The 19,804-nt window shown below is 39.7% G+C and overlaps 1 protein-coding gene across 8 annotated transcripts in view; it reads left to right on the top strand.

The window, feature by feature from the left end:
- The window catches only part of senp7 (SUMO specific peptidase 7), a 90,906-nt gene that overhangs the window by 23,145 nt on the left and 47,957 nt on the right, over positions 1-19,804 (top strand). For 7 of the 8 annotated variants that reach the window (XM_059968572.1, XM_059968573.1, XM_059968567.1 and 4 more), the window contains 3 exons: positions 9,594-9,713; positions 14,315-14,433; positions 17,658-17,870. In XM_059968572.1, coding sequence (XP_059824555.1) covers positions 9,594-9,713; positions 14,315-14,433; positions 17,658-17,870 — 452 coding nt within the window. The remainder of the gene's footprint in view (positions 1-9,593; positions 9,714-14,314; positions 14,434-17,657; positions 17,871-19,804) is intronic. The other variant, XM_059968574.1, reaches the window with a different exon arrangement.

Here is a 19,804-nt window from a genome sequence, read left to right on the forward strand (position 1 = left end):
GACGTACACAAACTGTTGGAAGAGCTCAGCAGGTTGGGCAGCATCTAGGGAGTGAAATGAGCGGTTGATGTTTGAGACAGATTTTTCATCAGGGCTCTTCGGTTCCTGCAGCATTTTGTGTGTGTTGTTCTAGATTTCCAGCAGATGGTGGTGTTCCCATTTGCTTATGGCCGTTTCTTGGGCAGTGCTATCAGAGTAGCTTAACTGGGTAAATGCAGTGCATTTTCTTGATGGTATATACTGCAGTCACTTGCACCACTGGTCACAGGCTTTTGATCACATAAATGTCATGAATTCTAATATTCTGGACCAGTTTCCCACGTGAGATTTTGTCAGCCACTGCTTTCATCAATGTGTCTTGTTACCTCTGAAAAATTCAATCGTTGGTCAGCGATGATTTCCCAGTCAACAAAGTCATAGCTGAAATGTTGTTGATTAATCTCTGCCTTTCCAAGTAAGAATTAATTTCTATCCTCAATTTTTTTCCCAATGACTTTCATACCTCTGATTTTACACTAAAGATTATTATCTTAAAACTTGTAAAGGTGTGGTACAAAGTGAAAAGAATGGTATAAAAGGACCTAGGCTAGCAGAATGTAAAATTAGTGCTTATCCACTAGGTACTACTTAAATATGATGAAGGTTTCTGCCTTCTGCACTCTTTCGAGTAGAGAAATATCAGACCATCTGTACTCTTGGTTTTTTTCGCTTTAATGTTCTTCTACTACTTCTCCCCATGTTGCGCCGTTGCCAAGTAGTTAAGGCGTTCGTCTAGTTATTCGAAGGCCGCTAGTTCGAGCCTTGGCTGAGGCTGCCTTTCTAACCTTAATTTTTATTTTTCCTTAGTTAGCTTTGAACTTGTCTTTCCACTCCCCAGCTCCAGCAAATTTCTTTTGAAATTTCTCTGCGCACTCTTCATTTCTTCCCTATAGTGCAGTGCCTGGGACTGTGCCTTAACTAGTGTTTTAAACTGTCTAATGTTAACATAAAAATGTCCATTCCGACCATGAGGCCCATCTGAGGTAATCACACTTGCCCACATTAGGCCTATACCCCTCTACTTTCCTATCCCTGTCCAAATGCCCTTTAAACAATGTAATAGTATCTGCCTCCGTTTACTCCTCTGGCAGCTGGTTTTAGATATTCACCACCTTCTGTATGGAAAACCTTGCACCTCAGGTTTCCTTTAAAGTTCTCCCCCCTCACTGTATATCCATGCCCCTCAACTTTCAACTCCCCTGCCCTGGAGAAAAAAAAGATCCTGACAATCTCAAGAATATATCCCCCTCATAGTTTTGTAAACCTCTATAATGTCACCCCTTAGTGTCCTATGTTTCAGTGAGGATAAGCTGAACGCATCCAATATTTCCTTATAATTATAGTCCTCCATTCCAAGCAAAATCCTGGTGAATTTCTTTTGTACTCTGTTGTTGCCTTCCTGTTCTGGAGCAAGCAGAACTTTTATACAATAACAGTCTAACCCAGGGGTCGGCAACGTTTACCACTGAAAGAGCCAATATGGACCCATTTCCCACAGAAAAGAAAACACTGGGAGCCACAAAATGAAATAACACTGCATACAACGGTTTTTTTTTGCCTTTATGCTATGTATAAACAAACTATAATGTGTTGCATTTATGAAATTGATGAACTCCTGCAGAGAAAACGAAATTACATTTCTGCATGCAACAAAAACATTTTGAACTCCGAAAAAAAGACGTTGGGTTGAAGGTAACTCCATAGTTAGCCTACCTTGGATCGAAGAATTAAAAGAATGCGCGCACTGGCGGGTGTCAGGCATTGGCAGTTGTGATGTATATTAATAGCGATAAAAAAAACACGTTGTAGCGGTGTAGCGCTACACGCAGCGCTAAAATAAAGACTGCAGTCAAAGGTAACTTTATTCGAACTAAACAGCCTTGCTTTAAAACCTCCCTCAACCCGTCCCCATGGGCGCGGATGCTCCAAAAGACACGTACTCACAAACCCCCGTAGGCTATCTCCCTTAGCCGGAACGGTGGCTAATTGTGAGCCGGTTCGGATGTGCCAGGAAACGGTGTCTCCACAAAGTTTTCAGATTGTACAAGATCACCATAATCTTCAAATTTCGAATTACATTTCAAAAGCTAACAAACCACGGGGAGCCGCATCAGAGATCAAAGAGCCGCATGTGGCTCCGGAGCCGCAGGTTGCCGACCTCTGGTCTAACCAATTCTTTACAGCATGACATTCTAGCTCTTGCACTCAGTGCTTTGACCAATGAACACAAACATCCTAAATGTTTTTTTTTCCCCCTACTCTATCCACCTATGTCACCACTTTCAGGGAACAATGGACTTGTACCCAAGTCTCTGTCCATTAACACTTCTAAGCACCTCACCATTTACTAAATACAATATGTTCTAACATAATCTGCCCTCAGTGATTTATTTCACACTTGTCTGGATTAAATTTCATTTTCCACAGTTAACTTCCCAGTTCTACATGCAGTGGCCACTTTAAGTACACCTCCATCTTGTTAATACATGCATCTAATCTGCCAATCATATTGTAGTAGCTCAATGCATAAAAGAATGCAGACATAGTCAAGAGATTCATTTGTTGTAGACCAAGCATCAGAACTGGGGTAAAAAAAAAATGATCTAAGTAACTTTGACTGTGGAATGATTGTTGGTGCCAGATGGGGTGGTTTGAGTATCTCAGAAACTGCTGAACTCTTAGGATTTTCATGCACAACCGTCTCTAAGAGTTGGTACAAAGAAACCTCCACTGAGAAGCAGTTCTGTGGGTGAAAATGCCTTATTAATGAGAGAGGTCCGAAGAGAATGGCCAGGCAGGTACAAGCTGACAGGAAAGTGACACGTTACAACAAAGGTGTGCAGAAGAGCATCTCTGAACACAAAACATGTTGAATCTTGAAGTGCAACCTAGGGAACTTTCATCAGAAGGATCTCAGGAATTCATGAATGTGGCATGCCACTATCTTCTCTTGGGCAATAAATGCCAACCTTTCTATTGTGGTACCTATCTCATGAAATGAATACCTGATGTAAATAAGCTATTAAACAAATTAAATAAACGATCATACTTTTTAATTAATTCTCTCTCGCAGCAATGTTATTTTGTTTATTTTGCACACGTAATTTATCTATAATGTAAGTTTGTGTAAACTATGTCCTTTTCATTTAATGTACTGAGCTGCTGCTGCAAAAGACTAATTTTCATTGCATTTATGTCCTGTCTATCCTATGACAACAATAAACAAACTTGATGAACTTGAATTCAGAGAAGAACATCAGCGATATTGGAGTATTGTGACCTTGTGAGATTGAGAATATAAAAGAAATTGGAAAAGTAGTAGCTTTCAAAAGCTGTGGTTGCAAAAATAGTGAATGCAGTTGTATTATTTTCCACAAGTCCGTAAATTTTTGAAAAGCCCCTTGAGAACCTAACAGTGTGAAGAGGGGAAACTTACCACAGATCTCTGATGTCAACAATACTGAAAATGTTGAATCATTTATAATGGTTGTCTCTCGGGATCCGAGGAGGACTACATAGTGCAGGGTGGCAGTGTTTTTTTTACGAGGCTGAGTTGCGAGCTCGACATCAACTTGGCATGGGCGGAGAGCGTGCTCAGGGTTGCACAATGTAACCAGTGCGTGAAAGATATTAAAGTGGAAAAGCCTTGCACAGAGATTATCCCACTCTCTTGGCCTCATAAGTTAGGATCCAGTGGCACGAAGAATCGTTATGTCTGGCAACTTCCTTGGCTGGCCGCGCCTTAAGTGCTCTGCCATGCCCTATGCACTCCACAATGCGCTGCTGCAGCACCTTCTCAGCCGTTGAACCCCCGGGGTTTCCTCCACCTGATCTACCGAAGCAGTCTTTGCATGCTGGGATGAGCAAATACCCATCTCACTGAGGGCTTCAGACCTGTTGGCTACCCTCACCTGCTTTAACCTGCCTGTCAAAGCTGCTGCCCGGGGTATGGCCACTGCCGCATGCAAACAGCTACGAAGAGCCACAGGTGAGAGCTGGGCATTGCTGAGGACTAACAGATGTTAGCCACAAGCCCCCCATCAAGAGGTGCTACCCCTCTCATGCACCCCGTTGAATCATTAAGAATTTGATAAAAGGAGTCTTGAGTCATACGATTGAGTAGAGTCTGCATGGATTTGAGTGAAAAGTTAGTTTTATAACTGAAAACACAGGGTTTTAGCTTGTTACTAACAGGATACATAACACTGAACGGATCAATGTTTATTAACATTTTCAAAAAGTAGTCTATGTTCCATGTGATATTATTACATAAGGTAACCTTAAATAGCTACCAAATAGCAAAAACAGGGATAAAGAGGTGGTTTTCCAAGTATATTTTTTGCTGATAATACAAAACTGAGAAAGTAAGCTAAAAGACAGATACAAAGAGATAGTGACAGATTGTGTGAGTGACCGAAAATGTGACCAATGGAATTTAATGTGGAAGAATGTTAAGTTTTCCACTTGAAGGGGGAGCAAAAAGAAAAGTGGAATATTTTTTAAAATTGAGAATCTAGGAAATGCTGGTATTTAGAAAGACCTGATGGTCTTTGCACATAAACCACAAAATGATAATCTACAGAAATTTTTCCTTAATGACGATTTCCATCTGTCATTCTGGTCTGTTATCTTTCCGGGAGTACAATGAGGAAACCAAATTGTATATTTTTGAAAACTAGGAGGAAACTATACACCTATTTTTGATATTTAATAATGTGCATCATTATATTGTAAGGTATATGATGTCTGATGGCTCTTCAGAGAACCTATTTTTGGGACTGTGTACTTAAAGCTTTGAAGTGTATTTGATGTAAAGTGTATTTTTTGAGGCAGTTGTGGACCTTGCGCACCAGTTTTAAAGTGAGTGGGGCTGGCAGGAATTGTCCGCTGAGCCGGAGTTTGCTTGGGTAAATAGTAACTTAGCAGGGTGAAATAAAAAGGAGTGAGGTTTAAGTGGAGCAGCCATTGTTGGAGTGGTTAAGATTTGACTCAACAGGCATGAGTGAGAGCAGGCACAGGCCAGATCTTAAGTTTGAGAAGTGAGAGGTATAAACAAAGCAGGATGGTAGTTCAAGCATAGAATGATCCTCTTGTGAGATGTGTACCAAACTACATCTGAAGAAAGTGCATCCAACTTAAGCTCCTGACAGACAAAATCAAGAAGCTGGAGCTGGATAAACTCGGGGCCATACAGGAGGCTTCATAGATGAGACTTCTACAGAGGTGGTCATACCCAGAGTGCAGGCTTCAGATTGTAGATGGGGACCACCAAGAGAAGTAAGCAGTCAGTGGCCATTCCGCACAGCAACATGTATACCCCTTTGAATACTGCTGGGGCGTGGGTGGCTTATCAGGGCACAGCAGCAGCAGCCATGCCTGTGGCACTGTGGCCAACTCTGAGGCTCAGCAGGGAAGTGTAAAGTCAGGCAGAGTGATAGTGATAGGAGACTTGATCATCAAGGGGACATGCAGCCGATTCTGTAGCCATGAAAGAAAAGATGGAGTGGTGTGTTGCCTCCCATATGCCAGGGTCCAAAATGTCTCAGTGGTTGCAGAAGATTCTCAAGAAGGAAGGTGAGCAGCCAGAGGTCACGTTGCACACTGGCACCAATGACATGAGTAGAAAGGGGGAAAGAGGTCCTGCGCAATGCATATAGGGCGTTAGGGAAGAGGCTGAGGAGCAGGACCTCCAGGATAGTCATCTCTGGATTGCTCTTAGTGTCATGTGCTATTTGGGGTAGGAATAGGATGATGGACCAGATGCAGGAAAAGGGTTTCAGATTTCTGAATCATTGAGATCTCTTCTCGGGGAGATATGACCTCTACAAAAAATTCAGGTTATACCTGAACCCGAAGGGGATCAATATCCTTGTGGGCAGGTTTGCTAGAACTATTGGGGAGGGTTTAAACTAAATTGGCAGGGGGATGGGAACTGGACTGATAGGTTTGAGGTTAGGGTAGTTGGTATACAAGTATATGCGATGTGTAGTGAGACTGTGAGGAAGGACAGGCAGATGATGGGGCAAATTTGCAGTCAGTGGGATGAGTTGAAGTGTAATGTAGGAGAAATTCAAAGTTGGTGAATACACAACTGAGGGTGATATATCTGAATGCACACAGTATAAATGAATAAGATAGATGCTGTTGTAGTGAAGTAAGAGATTGGCAGTTATGAAGTAGTGGGTATCACTGAGTTGTGGCTAAAAGAATGTTATAATTAGGAACTAAACATCCAAAAATACACCTTGTATCAAAAGGACGTACAGGTAGGCAGAGGGGTTGGGGTGGCTCTCTTGGAAGAAAATGAAAAAATTCAGTATATTTAAAGTGAACGTTGATGGGTTCTTGGTTAGTCAGGACATCAAAGGTTATGGGAAGAAGGCAGGAGAATGGGGTTGAGAGGAATAGTAAATCAACCATGATGGAATGGCAAAGCAAGCTCGATTGGCCGAGTGGCCTAGTTCTGCTCCTATCTGCTATCTATTTTGGATGTAGTAATCTTCATTGTTCTTAAATTTTTAAAAATAAACAATTCATCTATGATTTACCTGGGAAGTTAAGCCAATATCCTCAGAAATTTGTCTTGAGCAATCCTTGTTTTTAGAAAGGTTGTATGTTATTTTGTTGATTCAAGAATGAGAAAGTGCCATGATCTTTTTATTGTGCCTCAAGAGAACCAAGCAATTTGAAGAAGTGAAGGTAAGGGATTATTTGGTACCCTTGGTACTTGTGTGGAATTTGTGCAGTCAGGGAAGGAGTTGGATTCCCTCATGACTGGAGATTGAGTAAGATATTTGTTTCATTATTCGGTATTCTGAAAACACAGTCCGCATCAGTTGCTTACTGTGATATATGTGACATTCTGCTGGTTTTCAACTCCAGATGTAATATAGTTAATGTAGTGAACTCTCTCCATTTGGGAATTTGAGTTTGAATTCCTCCCTTTTTACTCTAAAGAATTGCCTTTGTAGGTGAGCGTCAGCCATCTTGGCTTTTTGGAGAATGCAGGTTACACTTGAGACAGCAAGATATTTAAAAAAAAATCTATCTTTAGTTTTCCAGTAGAACTCATAGTGGGAATTGCTATTTGAATCATTGAGTTATTTCCAGCAATATTCATTTGCTGATTCTTGGGTCTATACACTGGGATGGATCATAATCAATATATTATTGTTTTAGAATTGAATAGGTTTTATTTCCTGAATTTGGTTTCATCTTGTAACTACTTAAACTTCTCTGTGAGATTAGAGGATTCAGTTTGTTCTGCTCCTTTGCCACTTGGCTGTGCTTATTTCAGCTACCCGGATTCTAATGTTTGGTGTCTCTGCCTCTCTACTTCCCTTTTCTAGTTTAAAATGCTATCTATGAATAGGTTTCTCATCTGTGTCAAATTTAAGTTGATAATTCTCTTGTGAGGTTTTCATACATTTAAAGAATTGTGTAAATGCAAGTTGTTTCATTTATTTTTGTTATGGTAGAATGGGATTCAATGTGAAGTCTTCTGACATTCATGACAATAGCTTTATGTTAAAAATAAATAGCATGAGTATTTAAGATGCCTGGCAATTTTCAGTTCTGTGCAATTGTTTTGTAGGCCTTCCCTGCAGATTCTTTTTAAGTACAGTGTGGCAGGGCTAATGTTTCTTTTGATGTTACATTTACTCTACTTTTGTTCATTATTTTTCTTCATTCTTCATGCTTACTATTTAGAGTCATTAAGTAGGACATTTTCCTTATCTAAATATCTGCAGCATTTCTCTTTCATGTTGTTCTTTAAAACCTACCTCTTTGAAATTGGCCATCAAAGTTGAAAGCAGCATTGTATCTGATTGAGTTTATTCCTTCACCAGTTGATCAATCTTCAGCCTTTGAGAGAGTTGACCACTACCTACATTAATGGCTGAGTCTATACTTGACTGAATCAATTTTTCTTTATTTATTGTTGCCAAAAAATCTTGTGCCTTGGGTTCTCTCAGTTTATTTCTGGAATTACCTAAAAGTGGCCCACAGCTGTCTCTTGCCTTTCATCTAAATGCTGCCCCATCATTGTCATCCAAAAATAGTGTTTTTCACAAGTTTGTTCAGATGTTTTCCACTTTAGCATCTCTGTTGACCATTGAGCTGTCTAGATTTTTATACTACAGACAACCTTCACTAATCTGACTACCTGTAATCCAGTTCCTTCGATAATCCGGCACTGATTTAAAATTTTCCGTGCAACAGTAATTTCAAATTTCCTGGGCCACAGTATCAATCTGCTGCGCATTGTTTTGGTTGTGCTAGATCTGTTCACGTGTTGGCGCTCTTGTAAGCACACAGGTGATTCCTGCTTGTTTTCCTGGATTTAGTAATATCATTTGCATAAGGCGTGGCCACCTGGCACCCGCCAGCGGTGGGGGAGCTGGCACACACTGAGTCGGTCCGCCTTCTCACCCATCTGCTGGCAGTCGCACACTGCCCTCCGGCGTCGTCTTGCCAGCGCTCCGTTCTCTTCCGCCTACGACCTCAGATCAGATGTGACGACCTGCTGAATTTAAGCATATTACTAAACTGAGGAAAAGAAACTAACGAGGATTCCCTCAGTAACCACGAGTGAAGAGGGAAGAGCCCAGCGCCAAAGCCCTGGCGTGAAATGTGGCGTATTGAATACATGATATTTTAAGGGTATGATGAGGTGGTTAGCTATTGCTTAATGCGATCCTTCTGTAATTTGGCATTTTCACTAATTCGGCACTCCTCAGTTCCTAATGGTGCCGGATTAGTGAAAGTCAACCTCTACTTGCTGACATCCAGGACTGAATGAGCAAAAATTTGCATCAGCTAATCATTGGATTTAAAAGCTATTGTCTTGCTACAAGTAATCTATATTCCTGAAAACTACTAAGACTATTGCCGTTCTTGTCATTCTTGACCTCGCAATCTGCCTCAACTCAGATGCCAGTGAATCCATTGTCATGAGCCATGAGCCTTTTATTATGTCCAGTATACATTCAGAGAGCTTCTTTGTATAGTGCACATCTTAAAATTGACATCACCCAAGTAGTTGTCTATGACTTAGCATATGCTTCCTGTAGGTATGCAAATCCCTTAAGCACAGGAATGACCTTTCTACATTTTTCTACCACTTTACCCCATAGAAGAAGAATAGCTCTTAACTCGGCAGTGGAGTTATCGGGGCACCGTCATGACGGTGCTTCCATAGCAAACTATTCTTGTTTTTACGAGGCCGAGTTGCTCAACCCGACTTGGATTTGAACTCGGGAACATTCGCTCCAGAGTCCGGCACTGATATTATTGTGCCACCAAGTGGGACTTACCCTATTTAAGGGACTCTAAAACTACTTCAACCAAGCTTTAGGTCATCTGCCCAAATACTATTTGGCTGTGTGCAAATCTTATTTTGAGAGATTTCTATGAAATGCCTTAGGAAGCTTTGCTACATTAGAGGGCAATGTGTTGTAACTTTTTACTAATTTAAAATTTAATATTTCAGGTTTTAAGTGAGGAGGTGTTTTTTCTTCAGTATTGTATTATAATTTTCTTCTTATTTCTAGTCTGGGGCAAAATTTAAAATTCCAAAGAAGAAAAAGATGTCACAGATGGACAATATAGAGACATTTTCTCCTCTATCCAGACTTACTGATTCACGAATTGAAAATTTAAAAGCCTCGAATGTGAGTTGAAGAGAAATCTCATTAGCAGTTAATGTTCTTTGTTTTTCTTCTAACTCTCTCCATGTATCTCCTGAAATGTTTTGGCATTGGTATTAATTGTGTGACCTAATTCTTATCGTTCTTTGTCAGATTCTGGAGGTTGCTGTCAGCATTATAATATCAACATTAATTATCCCTCTTTAATTTGTCTTGGTGATGTAGATAATGTCAGAAAAACATATCTTGAACTTTCAGTAATTGCCCCTCCCCCTTCCCATTGCCAGTTTCCTCCCTCACCTTACCTATTTAGCTGCCCATGACCTCCCTCTGGTGGTCCATCCCCTTTTCTTTCTTCCATGGCCTTCTGTCCTCTCCTATCAGTTTCCCCCTTCTTGGGCACTTTATCTCTTTCACCAATCGATTTCCCAGCTCTTCACCCCTTCCCCCCTCCCTCTGGTTTCACTTATTGCATACTACCTTGTACTACTTCCTCTCCTCCCCTCATCTTTTTTTGACTTCTCGTCTCTTTTTTCCAGTCCTGATGAAGGGTATCAGCCCAAAATATTGACAGTTTACTCTTTTCCATGAATGCTGCCTGCGCTGCCGAGTTCCTCCAGCGTTTTGTGTGTATTACCGAGATTTAGTCATATTGCTTCTGGAATCACTGGTTGTTATGGATCATGGAGTTTTTCTTTAAAGGACGCTAAGAGTAAATTAGGCTTTTGAGTTTTTGGTTAATAAGAACACCAACTTTTAACCACAGGGCCTTAATCTGTTGCTTAATACTCAGGACCTTTCCTGGTCTCAACTTAACTCGGTCTCGTATTTCTCATACTTGGTTAAATTTAAAGATTTCCTGACTTGGTCTTCTTCACTATCAACTTTTCCAGAGCCCCACAGAGCAAAGCAATTTTACACATGGGATAGGCCGAGTTGGGCCAAAAGGCCTGATTCCACGATGTATGACTCCCTGGCATAATTCATCCCTTCCCATTTTAAATGAGGTGTCTACACGTGGATTTTCTGCATTATGCATAGAAGCATAGAACATTACAGCACAGAAACGGGCCTTTTGGCCCTTCTTGGATGTGCCGAACCATTAATCTGCCTAGTCCCACTGACCTGCACCTGGGCCATATCTCTCCAAACCCCTCTCATCCATACATCTGTCCAAGATTTTCTTAAATGTCAAAAGTGAGCCCGCATTCACCACTTCATCTGGTAGCTCATTCCACACTCCCACCATTCTCTGCATGAAGAACCCTCCCCAATGTTCCCTTTAAACATTTCCCACTTCATCCTTAACCCATGACCTGTTTTTTTTTTCTCCCATTCTCAGTGGAAAAAGCCTGCTTGCATTCACTCTATCTATACCCATCATAATCAAATCACCCCTCATTCTTCTACGCTCCAGGGAATAAAGTCCTAACCTATTCAACTTTTCTCTGTAACTCAGTTTCTCAAGTCCTAGTAACATCCTTGTAAACCACCTCTGCACTCTTTCAACCTTATTAATGTCCTTCCTGTAATTAGGTGACCAAAACTGCACACAATACTCCAAATTTGGCCTCACAAATGTCTTATACAACCTCACCATTACATTCCAACTCTTTTACTCAATACTTTGATTTATAAAGGCCAATGTACCAAAAGCTCTCTTTACAACCCTATCCACCTGTGATGCCACTTTTAGGGAATTATGTATCTGTACTCCCAGATCCCTTTGTTCTACTGCACTCCTCAGTGTCCTACCATTTACCTTGTATGTTCTACCTTGGTTTGACCTTCCGGTGCAATTCCTCACACTTGTCTGTATTAAACTCCATCTGCCATTTTACAGCCCATTCCACCAACTGATCCAAATCCCTCTGCAAGCTTTGAAAACCTTCCTCACTGTCCACTACACCTCCAATCTTTGTATCATCAGCAAATTTACTGATCCAATTTGCCACATTATCATCCAGATCTTTGATATAGATAACAAATAACCATGGACCCAGCACTGATCCTTGTGGCACACCACTAGTCACAGGCCTCCACTCAGAGTAGCAATCCTCTACTACCACTCTCTGGCTTCTTCCATTGAGCCAATGTCTAATCCAATTTACTACCTCTCCATGTACACCTAGCGACTGAATCTTCCTAACTAACCTCCCATGTGGGACCTTGTCAAAGGCCTTACTAAAGTCCACGTATACAACATCCACTTTCCTGGTAACTTCCTTGAAAAACTAATAGATTGGTTTAACATGACCTACCACTCACAAAGCCACGCTGACATTTTCTAATAAGTCCCTGTCTATCCAAATACTTGTAGATCCTATCTCTTAGTATTCCTTCCAATAATTTACCTACTACCGATGTCAAACTTACCAGCCTATAATTTCCTGGCTTACTTTTTGAGCCTTTTTAAACAACGGAACTACATGAGCTATCCTCCAGTCCTCTGGCACCTAGGGCCCCTGCAATTTCAACACTAGTCTCCTTCAAGGTCCGAGGGAATACCCTGTCAGGTCCTGGGGATTTATCTACTCTGATTTGCCTCAAGACTGCAAGCACCTCCTCCTCTTTAATCTGTACAAGTTCCATGACCTCCCTACTTGTTTGCCTTGTTTCCATAGACTCCATTCCAGTTTCCTTAGTAAATACAGATGCAAAAAACCCATTTAATATCTCTCCCATTTCTTTAGGTTTCATACATAGCCGACCACTCTGATCTTCAAGAGGACCAATTTTATCCCTTGCTATCCTTTTGCTCTTAACATACCTGTAGAAGCTCTTAGGATTATCCTTCACCCTAACTGCCAAAGCAACCTCATGTTGCTGAATGACCTGACTTATGGAAATCCGGTTTCATGCAAATTCTTCCATATATTTTTAAAGCACCTTTCAAGATAATAATGTTCTGTGATATTCATTAATGACTGGTTACAGTATAGATTTCATTAGTTTATTTGTGGATATTGTTAGGGTGGATATTTGATGAAATGAATTGTAGAAGGCATATGTAGAGCAATAGAATATGGTTAATTATAGAAGCAGATATTTTCATCTAAAGGAAGAATCAATTTATCAACAATTCTCAGTGATTGACTCTCTCATACAAATGCAGAATGCGATTATTCAATCTAAAACCAGTGTAATATACATAAACAATGGAGACCTCAACAGGGTGAGGGAGAAGATGGTAGGTAATTATGAGTCAGTTAGTTTAACATCTGTATTTGGAAAAATGCTTGAAGCTATCATTAAGGAAGAAATAGTGAGACATCTGGACAGAAGTGATTCCATCAGGCAGATGTAGCATGGATTCAGAATGGGCAGGTCCAGTTTGATAAACTGAGGAAATTGCTGGGAACAATTTGATGGAATCTTAATAAAATGTCTAAGGAAACTTTATGGCATGTGAGTGGCTAGAACTTACACAGATACCTTCTACTTGCAGCCAGTTGTTACCAAGGCAACAGCTACTTGGAGAGAATGCCTATTTCACAATCATCGTTCCTATCCTGTCAAAAGGCTTTGACATTGTTGCTTCAATAAGTTGGAAATAGCCTGGTTAATACAACTTTCCTTTTACTGAGAGGGAAATAATCAAAATTGGTGTTCTGTTCCTATGGGTAATCAGTAGTAAAGTTTCAGAAAACAGCGTTGGAAATCTCTAACATCAAATCCTGAAAGTGCTTTGTAGTGATGGCAGTTGGAATTTGATGCAGTGAAGTGTGAGGTGTTGCAATTTTAAGAACAAATCAGAGCAAGAATGTTAGGGTTCTGAAGTATGCTGCAGAACAAAGGGACCTGGGAATACAGATCTGTAATTCCTTTGAAAGTAGCATCACTGGTGGATGGGGTTGTAAAAAGAGCTTCTGGCACATTGTGTTTCATAAATCAGGGCATGAAGTATAGGAGTTTGGTATTCTGTTGAAGTTGTACAAGTCACTGGTGAGGCTGAATTTGGTGTGTTATGTGTAGATCTGATCAACTACTTATAGGGAAGATACCAATAAGCTTGAAAGAATGCAGAGGAAAATTTACAAGAATTTACAAGGATTTGAGAGTCCAAGCTATAGGGAAAGGTATTTAATCCCGATGCAATTTTAAAATCCACATCCCCACCCCTGACTCTGCCACCCCGTGGAGACCTCTTCTGCAAGTAACATTGAAAAGTTTCATCCACAAAAGTTCAACTTTAAATTTGCAATAACATTTTTGAATTATTTCTCATTTTTAGCAGATGTAAAATATTGACATCATTATCTTGTGAAAGGTTTTATTGTAGTGACCCTTGAGTTGGCACCATAGAAAATCCACTTTTATTTCCCTTGATAAACTAGAAATGTACTTCACTAATTTTTTCCATATTTTATTTTGCTATATTTATTTGAAAGTTCAACTCCAGCAAAACACTGACATTCTCTGCTCACTATATTCTGGGCTCATTGGAAGGGAATTCAATGATGATGCAGTATAGAGTCTATATTATATCTTCAGCACTAGTCGCAAAATGTTGCTGGAGCCAGCGGGAAGTCATTAATTCTAGTGTAGATGACTCCAGTAACATTTCAGTTGAATATATTTCCATAGAAAATGTTTTCAAGTCTTAAATTTTGATCTACTTACAGAAAGGTTGGCCATCATCGTATAATACTTTCAATGAAACAAGAAATCATCAGTCGATTACTTATAATCAAAGGAGGAACTACCCATCAAGACAGAACTTTCCTGGCTTTGGACAACTAATGTAAGAGTATCATCAATAGTCGTTACGTAAATCTGTTTTTTTTTGTAGGTGCTTTGTGCAGTTGTTTGTGAAAAGTAGAAATTAAATGAAATTGAAATTCAGTTAATCTGTTTAAGTAACTACAGCCAATAATTTTAATCCAAAGTTGATTGACAGTGTTACTTATTTATCTGGGGAAGCTAATCAATGCCAAATATGTGTTAAATTGCAATGTCTATCGAAATACAAATGAATTTGACTCATGCTTGGACTTGGTGAATGCTGAAGAGCAGAGAATACTACAGCACAGCATAGGCCCTTTGGTCCACGAGGTTGTGCTGACCTTTTAACCTACTTCAAGATAAATCTAACCCTCCCCTCCTACATTGCTCTCCATTTTTCTATTATCCCTGTGTCTATCCAAGAGTTTCTTAAACGCTGCTAAAGTAGGACGGCATGGTCGCTTAGTGATTAGCACAGTTTACACTTTACAGCCAATGTGGGTTCATTTCCCACAGCTGCCTGTAAGTACTTTGTACAATTCCCCGCACCACCCCCCCCCCCCGTGACCGCAAGGGTTTCCTCCCACAATCTAAAGACATGCCGGCTGGTAGGTTAATAGATCATTGTAAATTGTCCTATGAATACACTAGGATTAAATTGGGGGATTGCTGGGCAGCATGACTAGAGGGGCTGAGTCTCAATTAAAAAAAATCTGCCTCTACCAGCATCCCTGGCAGGGTGTTCCAAGCACTCCCCAATCTCTGTTTAAAAAAAAATAATTAACTCTCACACCCCTCTTCCTGTTCCTGTACTTGCTTCTAGTCAACTTAAAATGATGTCTCCTGGTATTAGCCATTTCTGCCCTGTTGAAAATAGTTTGGCTATCCACTCAATCTATGCCTCTTATTATCTGACGTATTATCATGTTACTATTGGCCTTGTTTGTTTGGAAAACAATGACAGTTGACTAGTAAATTTAACTTGGGTTTATAGTGTTAAGATAACCTTGTTTAAATTTACTGTTAAATTTTGTCATTTTGGTTGCTGTAGCCTAATGTCCTTTTAATTCTTCATTTGTTTATGTAAACCTTGCAGTCTTTCCACAGACATTGCAATAGTTGATACTCACCTTGGCTCAGAAATTTTTCTGACAGTAAGCATAGCATCCAAACGAAAAAAAGGTGGCATAATGAGAAAGCACCTGTATTATGTCAAACACAGTAATCCTCATTAAAACATATTATCGCTGGGTTACTATGGTGACATTTATATTACCTTCATCCTTTGGTCTTGGTGATGCTGAATTACCAGCTAACCTATGTAAGCGAGTAAGGCCGATCAGCTATTGCTATCAGTTGTGGTTCTACCTCAATATTGTCAATGTTTTATTTAAGCCACCCTTAGTGTAATGAAAAAATTGACAATGAATATTGTATTTGTAAAAGATTTTTAAAAATGTTTTGGATGATTCTGGCATCAAAAGATGTGAGTAAAGTTGAAGTATTTGGGAGTAGGAGTAGGATGGGGGAGACCATCACCGGCTGGATCAGACTTAAAACATTGGTTCTTGGAGGTCTGTATTCTCAAGTCCAGGGCGTTATAGTTCAGATCTTTAAAAAAAACACTTTGGCTTCAGCTGCTTTATCATTATAACGTTGCATGTGGGGATAACTACACCTATGGGAATGTAATTTCCCACATTTGCTATCTAATTAAGTTATCCTTGCCAGTATACAGAAAAACATGGACAAGATTTAGGCATGGCCTGGATGTGTGTTGAGAGGTATTTATGCCACACAAATGACAGCCAATGGCCATTTCTGCCCAGTACATCTGATCACCTTCCCATGATGTTCAATGCATTACTAACCAAAGTTCGAAATAAATGTATTATCAAAGTACATATATTTACCAAATACAACCAAGATTCATTTTCTTAAGGGCATACTCAAATAAATCTGTAGAATAATAATCATAACAATTAATGAAAGCCCACCCAACTTGGGCATTCAACCAGAGTGCAGAAGATGGCAAACCATGCAAATACAAAAAGATAAATAATAATAAATAAATAAGCAATAAATATTGAGAACATGAGATGAAAAGTCCTTGAAAATGAGTCCATTGATTGTGGTAACATTTCAATGATTGGACAGGTGAAGCTGAGTGAATTTATCTTCATTGGTTCAAGAGCTTGATGGTCGAGGGATAGTAACTGTTCCTGAACCAGGTGGTGTGAATCCTGAGGCTCCTGTACCACCTTCCTGATGTAGCAGCAAGAAGAGAGCATGTCTTGGGCAGTGAAGGTCTCTGATGATGGAGGCTGCTCTCCTACGACAGTGTTTCCTGTAGATGTGCTCAATGATTGGAGGACTTTACCTGTGACAGACTGGCCGTATCGTGTTTCCATACCAGGCTGTGATGCAGCCAGTCCATACCATCTCCACTACACAGCTATAGAAATTCGTCAAAGTTTTAGATGTCATTCTCAATCTCTTCAAATTCCTGAAGAAGTTGAGGTGCTGCTGTGCTTTCTTCATAATTACACTTTTGTGATGGGCAGTTCTCCAAAATAATAACACTGAGGAATTTAAAATTGCTGACCCTCTCCACCTTTGATCCTCTGATGTGAACTGGCTCATGAACCACTGGTTTTCTTCTCCTAATGTCAATAATCAACTCCCTGGTCTTGCTGATATTGAGTAAGAGGTTGTTGTTATCCACTCTTAGCATCTTTGGAGTCGTTGTTAACTGTATATTTAATTTGACCAGCCGCTTCATTAATCTGGCTAAAGGAGCAGATTAGAGAATTGATGCTCTTTGTCATTGGATTCAGCAATGCCTTTCCACCATCTTACAAGGCTGGATCAGTGTGTCAGAAGTGCATTGAAAGTTTTCTCCATGCTTGAATGAATGCAACAGCAGCAACTGTTAAAAAGCTTCACCCATCCAGGACCTACATTTATCTTCCTCCTTCAGTGGCTACTTCATCCAACTCTACAGCTCCAGTAGCAAATCTTCTCCACTCAGTGTTCCATAATACATAGAAAGCATTAAGCATTCCAAAAAACTGACAGAGAATTGAGCTGAACTGTACAGAAACTAGTATTTGCTATATGAAACCTCATTGTTTCATTGTATTCTGCCCTTTAATTTCCCTGTCCAACTTCATTTGACTTTGGCAGTACTTCCATTAGTATATTTTCTAAAATAAAATGTTTGTTGCACTTTGCTTACAACAGGGAACCCAGAGTTGTACTCAGAGATGTGCTGATGACAGATTCAGGAAGAAAACATTTGCTGCACCTACATAAAGGAGACTGCAGCAATGTTGAAAATGCTGATACTTCTCATACAAGGCATCACACATCAGCAACCAGTGAGCTAACAATTAATTGTCAGGAGGAAATCAAAACATCTCGTCCCGATAGTCAGTCCAACATTTTATCCAGCAGGTGGGTTCACGAGCTACGCTTCTAACTGCTGCAGAATGCACAAATGCTATGGAATCAGTTTTTTTTCTTTGTAAAATCTGCAAAGACTTTATTTAGAGATACAGCGTGGAACAGGCCCTTCTGGCCTAACGAGCCACAATGCCCAGCAACTCACCTATTTAACCCAGGCCTAGTCACAGGATAATTTACAATGACCAATTAACCTACTAATCGGTATTTTTTGGAATGTGGAAGGAAACTGGAGCATCGTAGAAAACCCACACCCTCGGAGGGAATGTAGAAACTCCTTACCGATGGCGCTGGAATTGAACTCCGGAACAACCTGAGTTCTGATAGCATTGTATTAACTTCTACATTACCATGGCGCTTGACAGTGCATCATTGTCACCTATTGTTTGCACAACATATAAATTGTATTCCTAACTTTAAATGTGCTGTAGGGTATGTCCATTGATCTAACATTGCACTCAACATTTACACCTTCTGAAGTAATTTTGTTTTTGTCATTATTATACCTACTTGGAATCCATGCTTTTGGTTAGCTTTCCCCTCCCTATTGATCTTCCTGGCCAAAATGGATCTTTTCTACTGTTCTCCAAGATGGAACCATTCTATTGTATTCCCTGTTTTGGAATCTGATTTGCCTTGTCTTAATCTGCTAAGCTTTTGCTAACCAATGCATCCATCTCCGGTTGAAGCCTGATAATTTTAACGTACTTTTTAATATATACTTTTTTATTACAGGTAGCATGTTAGAAATGAACATTTTCTATTCATATTTTTGTTGTTTACAATGTCATCATTTAAACTGGGGGGGTGGTGAAAAAATTATATTTTATACAGCAGATGAACGTTTTGTTGTAGTTGCAGGCCACGACCACTAGATGGCGAGGCTGCACTCTATTTTATCTCCTTCAATACTTCAAAAATTTCTGCTGTTTATACTGGCATTCCAGATGAAAGTAAATCCTCCATCACACAATGATACCTTGGGATTGACGGATTTAAAATGAATTATGTCTGTCATATACTTTTGTCTTGAAATCACAAAGAAAAAGCCTGCCAAGGAAACTTCATAATTTTGGGATATAGTACATCTAATAGAAAATCCTACTGTGCCATGCTTGCCTCACATTGTCTTCCGCTGGCAAAGTTCTCCATGGCTTCTTGGCAAGTTGCCTCCTGACAGATGAACTTGGTGGTTGCTGCCTTGACACTAGTTGATGTTTATTATTACTACAGCTGTGAAACAGTTTTAGAGGTTGCAGTGAGACCTCAAATTGAGAACTTGACCAAAAACATCCATTTTTGATTTTGAGCTTGCTGCTAGTTTGATACTTTTGATTTCAGACAATTATTTCAATAAATCTGCATTGTTTTTTAAAATTGTATTGTGAGCTTTCCTTGTATTTTATGCAAGTCATTTTTTTTTTCATAGATATCTGATTTTTTTCTTTCATTCTACAAACTTTACATAAATTTCCAGTGTGCTTAGCCGCAAACATTTCTGAAACTATATCACATATTAGTCTGGCTGTAAAAGAAATCAGGAAGACTCCTTTAAAAATATACAGAAGTGTGGTATTTGGTAGGAGGTTGGAAGTTGTTATATCCTTGACCTACTTTGTAGCAGCCACATGTAGCATTCACTTTGGAAAAGCATGATTGTCTAGACATTACCAAAGCTATTTTATACTTTACTGGTGCTCTCCTTAAGACATTTATGATTTAAATTTATTTCAGTTTTTGTGACATTCATGCACACTCACTTAATCTTTTATAGAGCACAGGTTATCTTTAATGTAGAATATTTCCACTATATGTGCAATATTTGGACTTGTACATATTTCATCCCTCTAAAAATAATACCTAAGGTTGTCAGAAGTATACAGAAATCAGGGATACGTGATTGCACTTCCTTCCTAAGCACACTT

Source organism: Hypanus sabinus, chromosome 4, assembly GCF_030144855.1.
Source record: "Hypanus sabinus isolate sHypSab1 chromosome 4, sHypSab1.hap1, whole genome shotgun sequence".
Classification (NCBI taxonomy): Eukaryota; Metazoa; Chordata; class Chondrichthyes; order Myliobatiformes; family Dasyatidae; genus Hypanus; species Hypanus sabinus.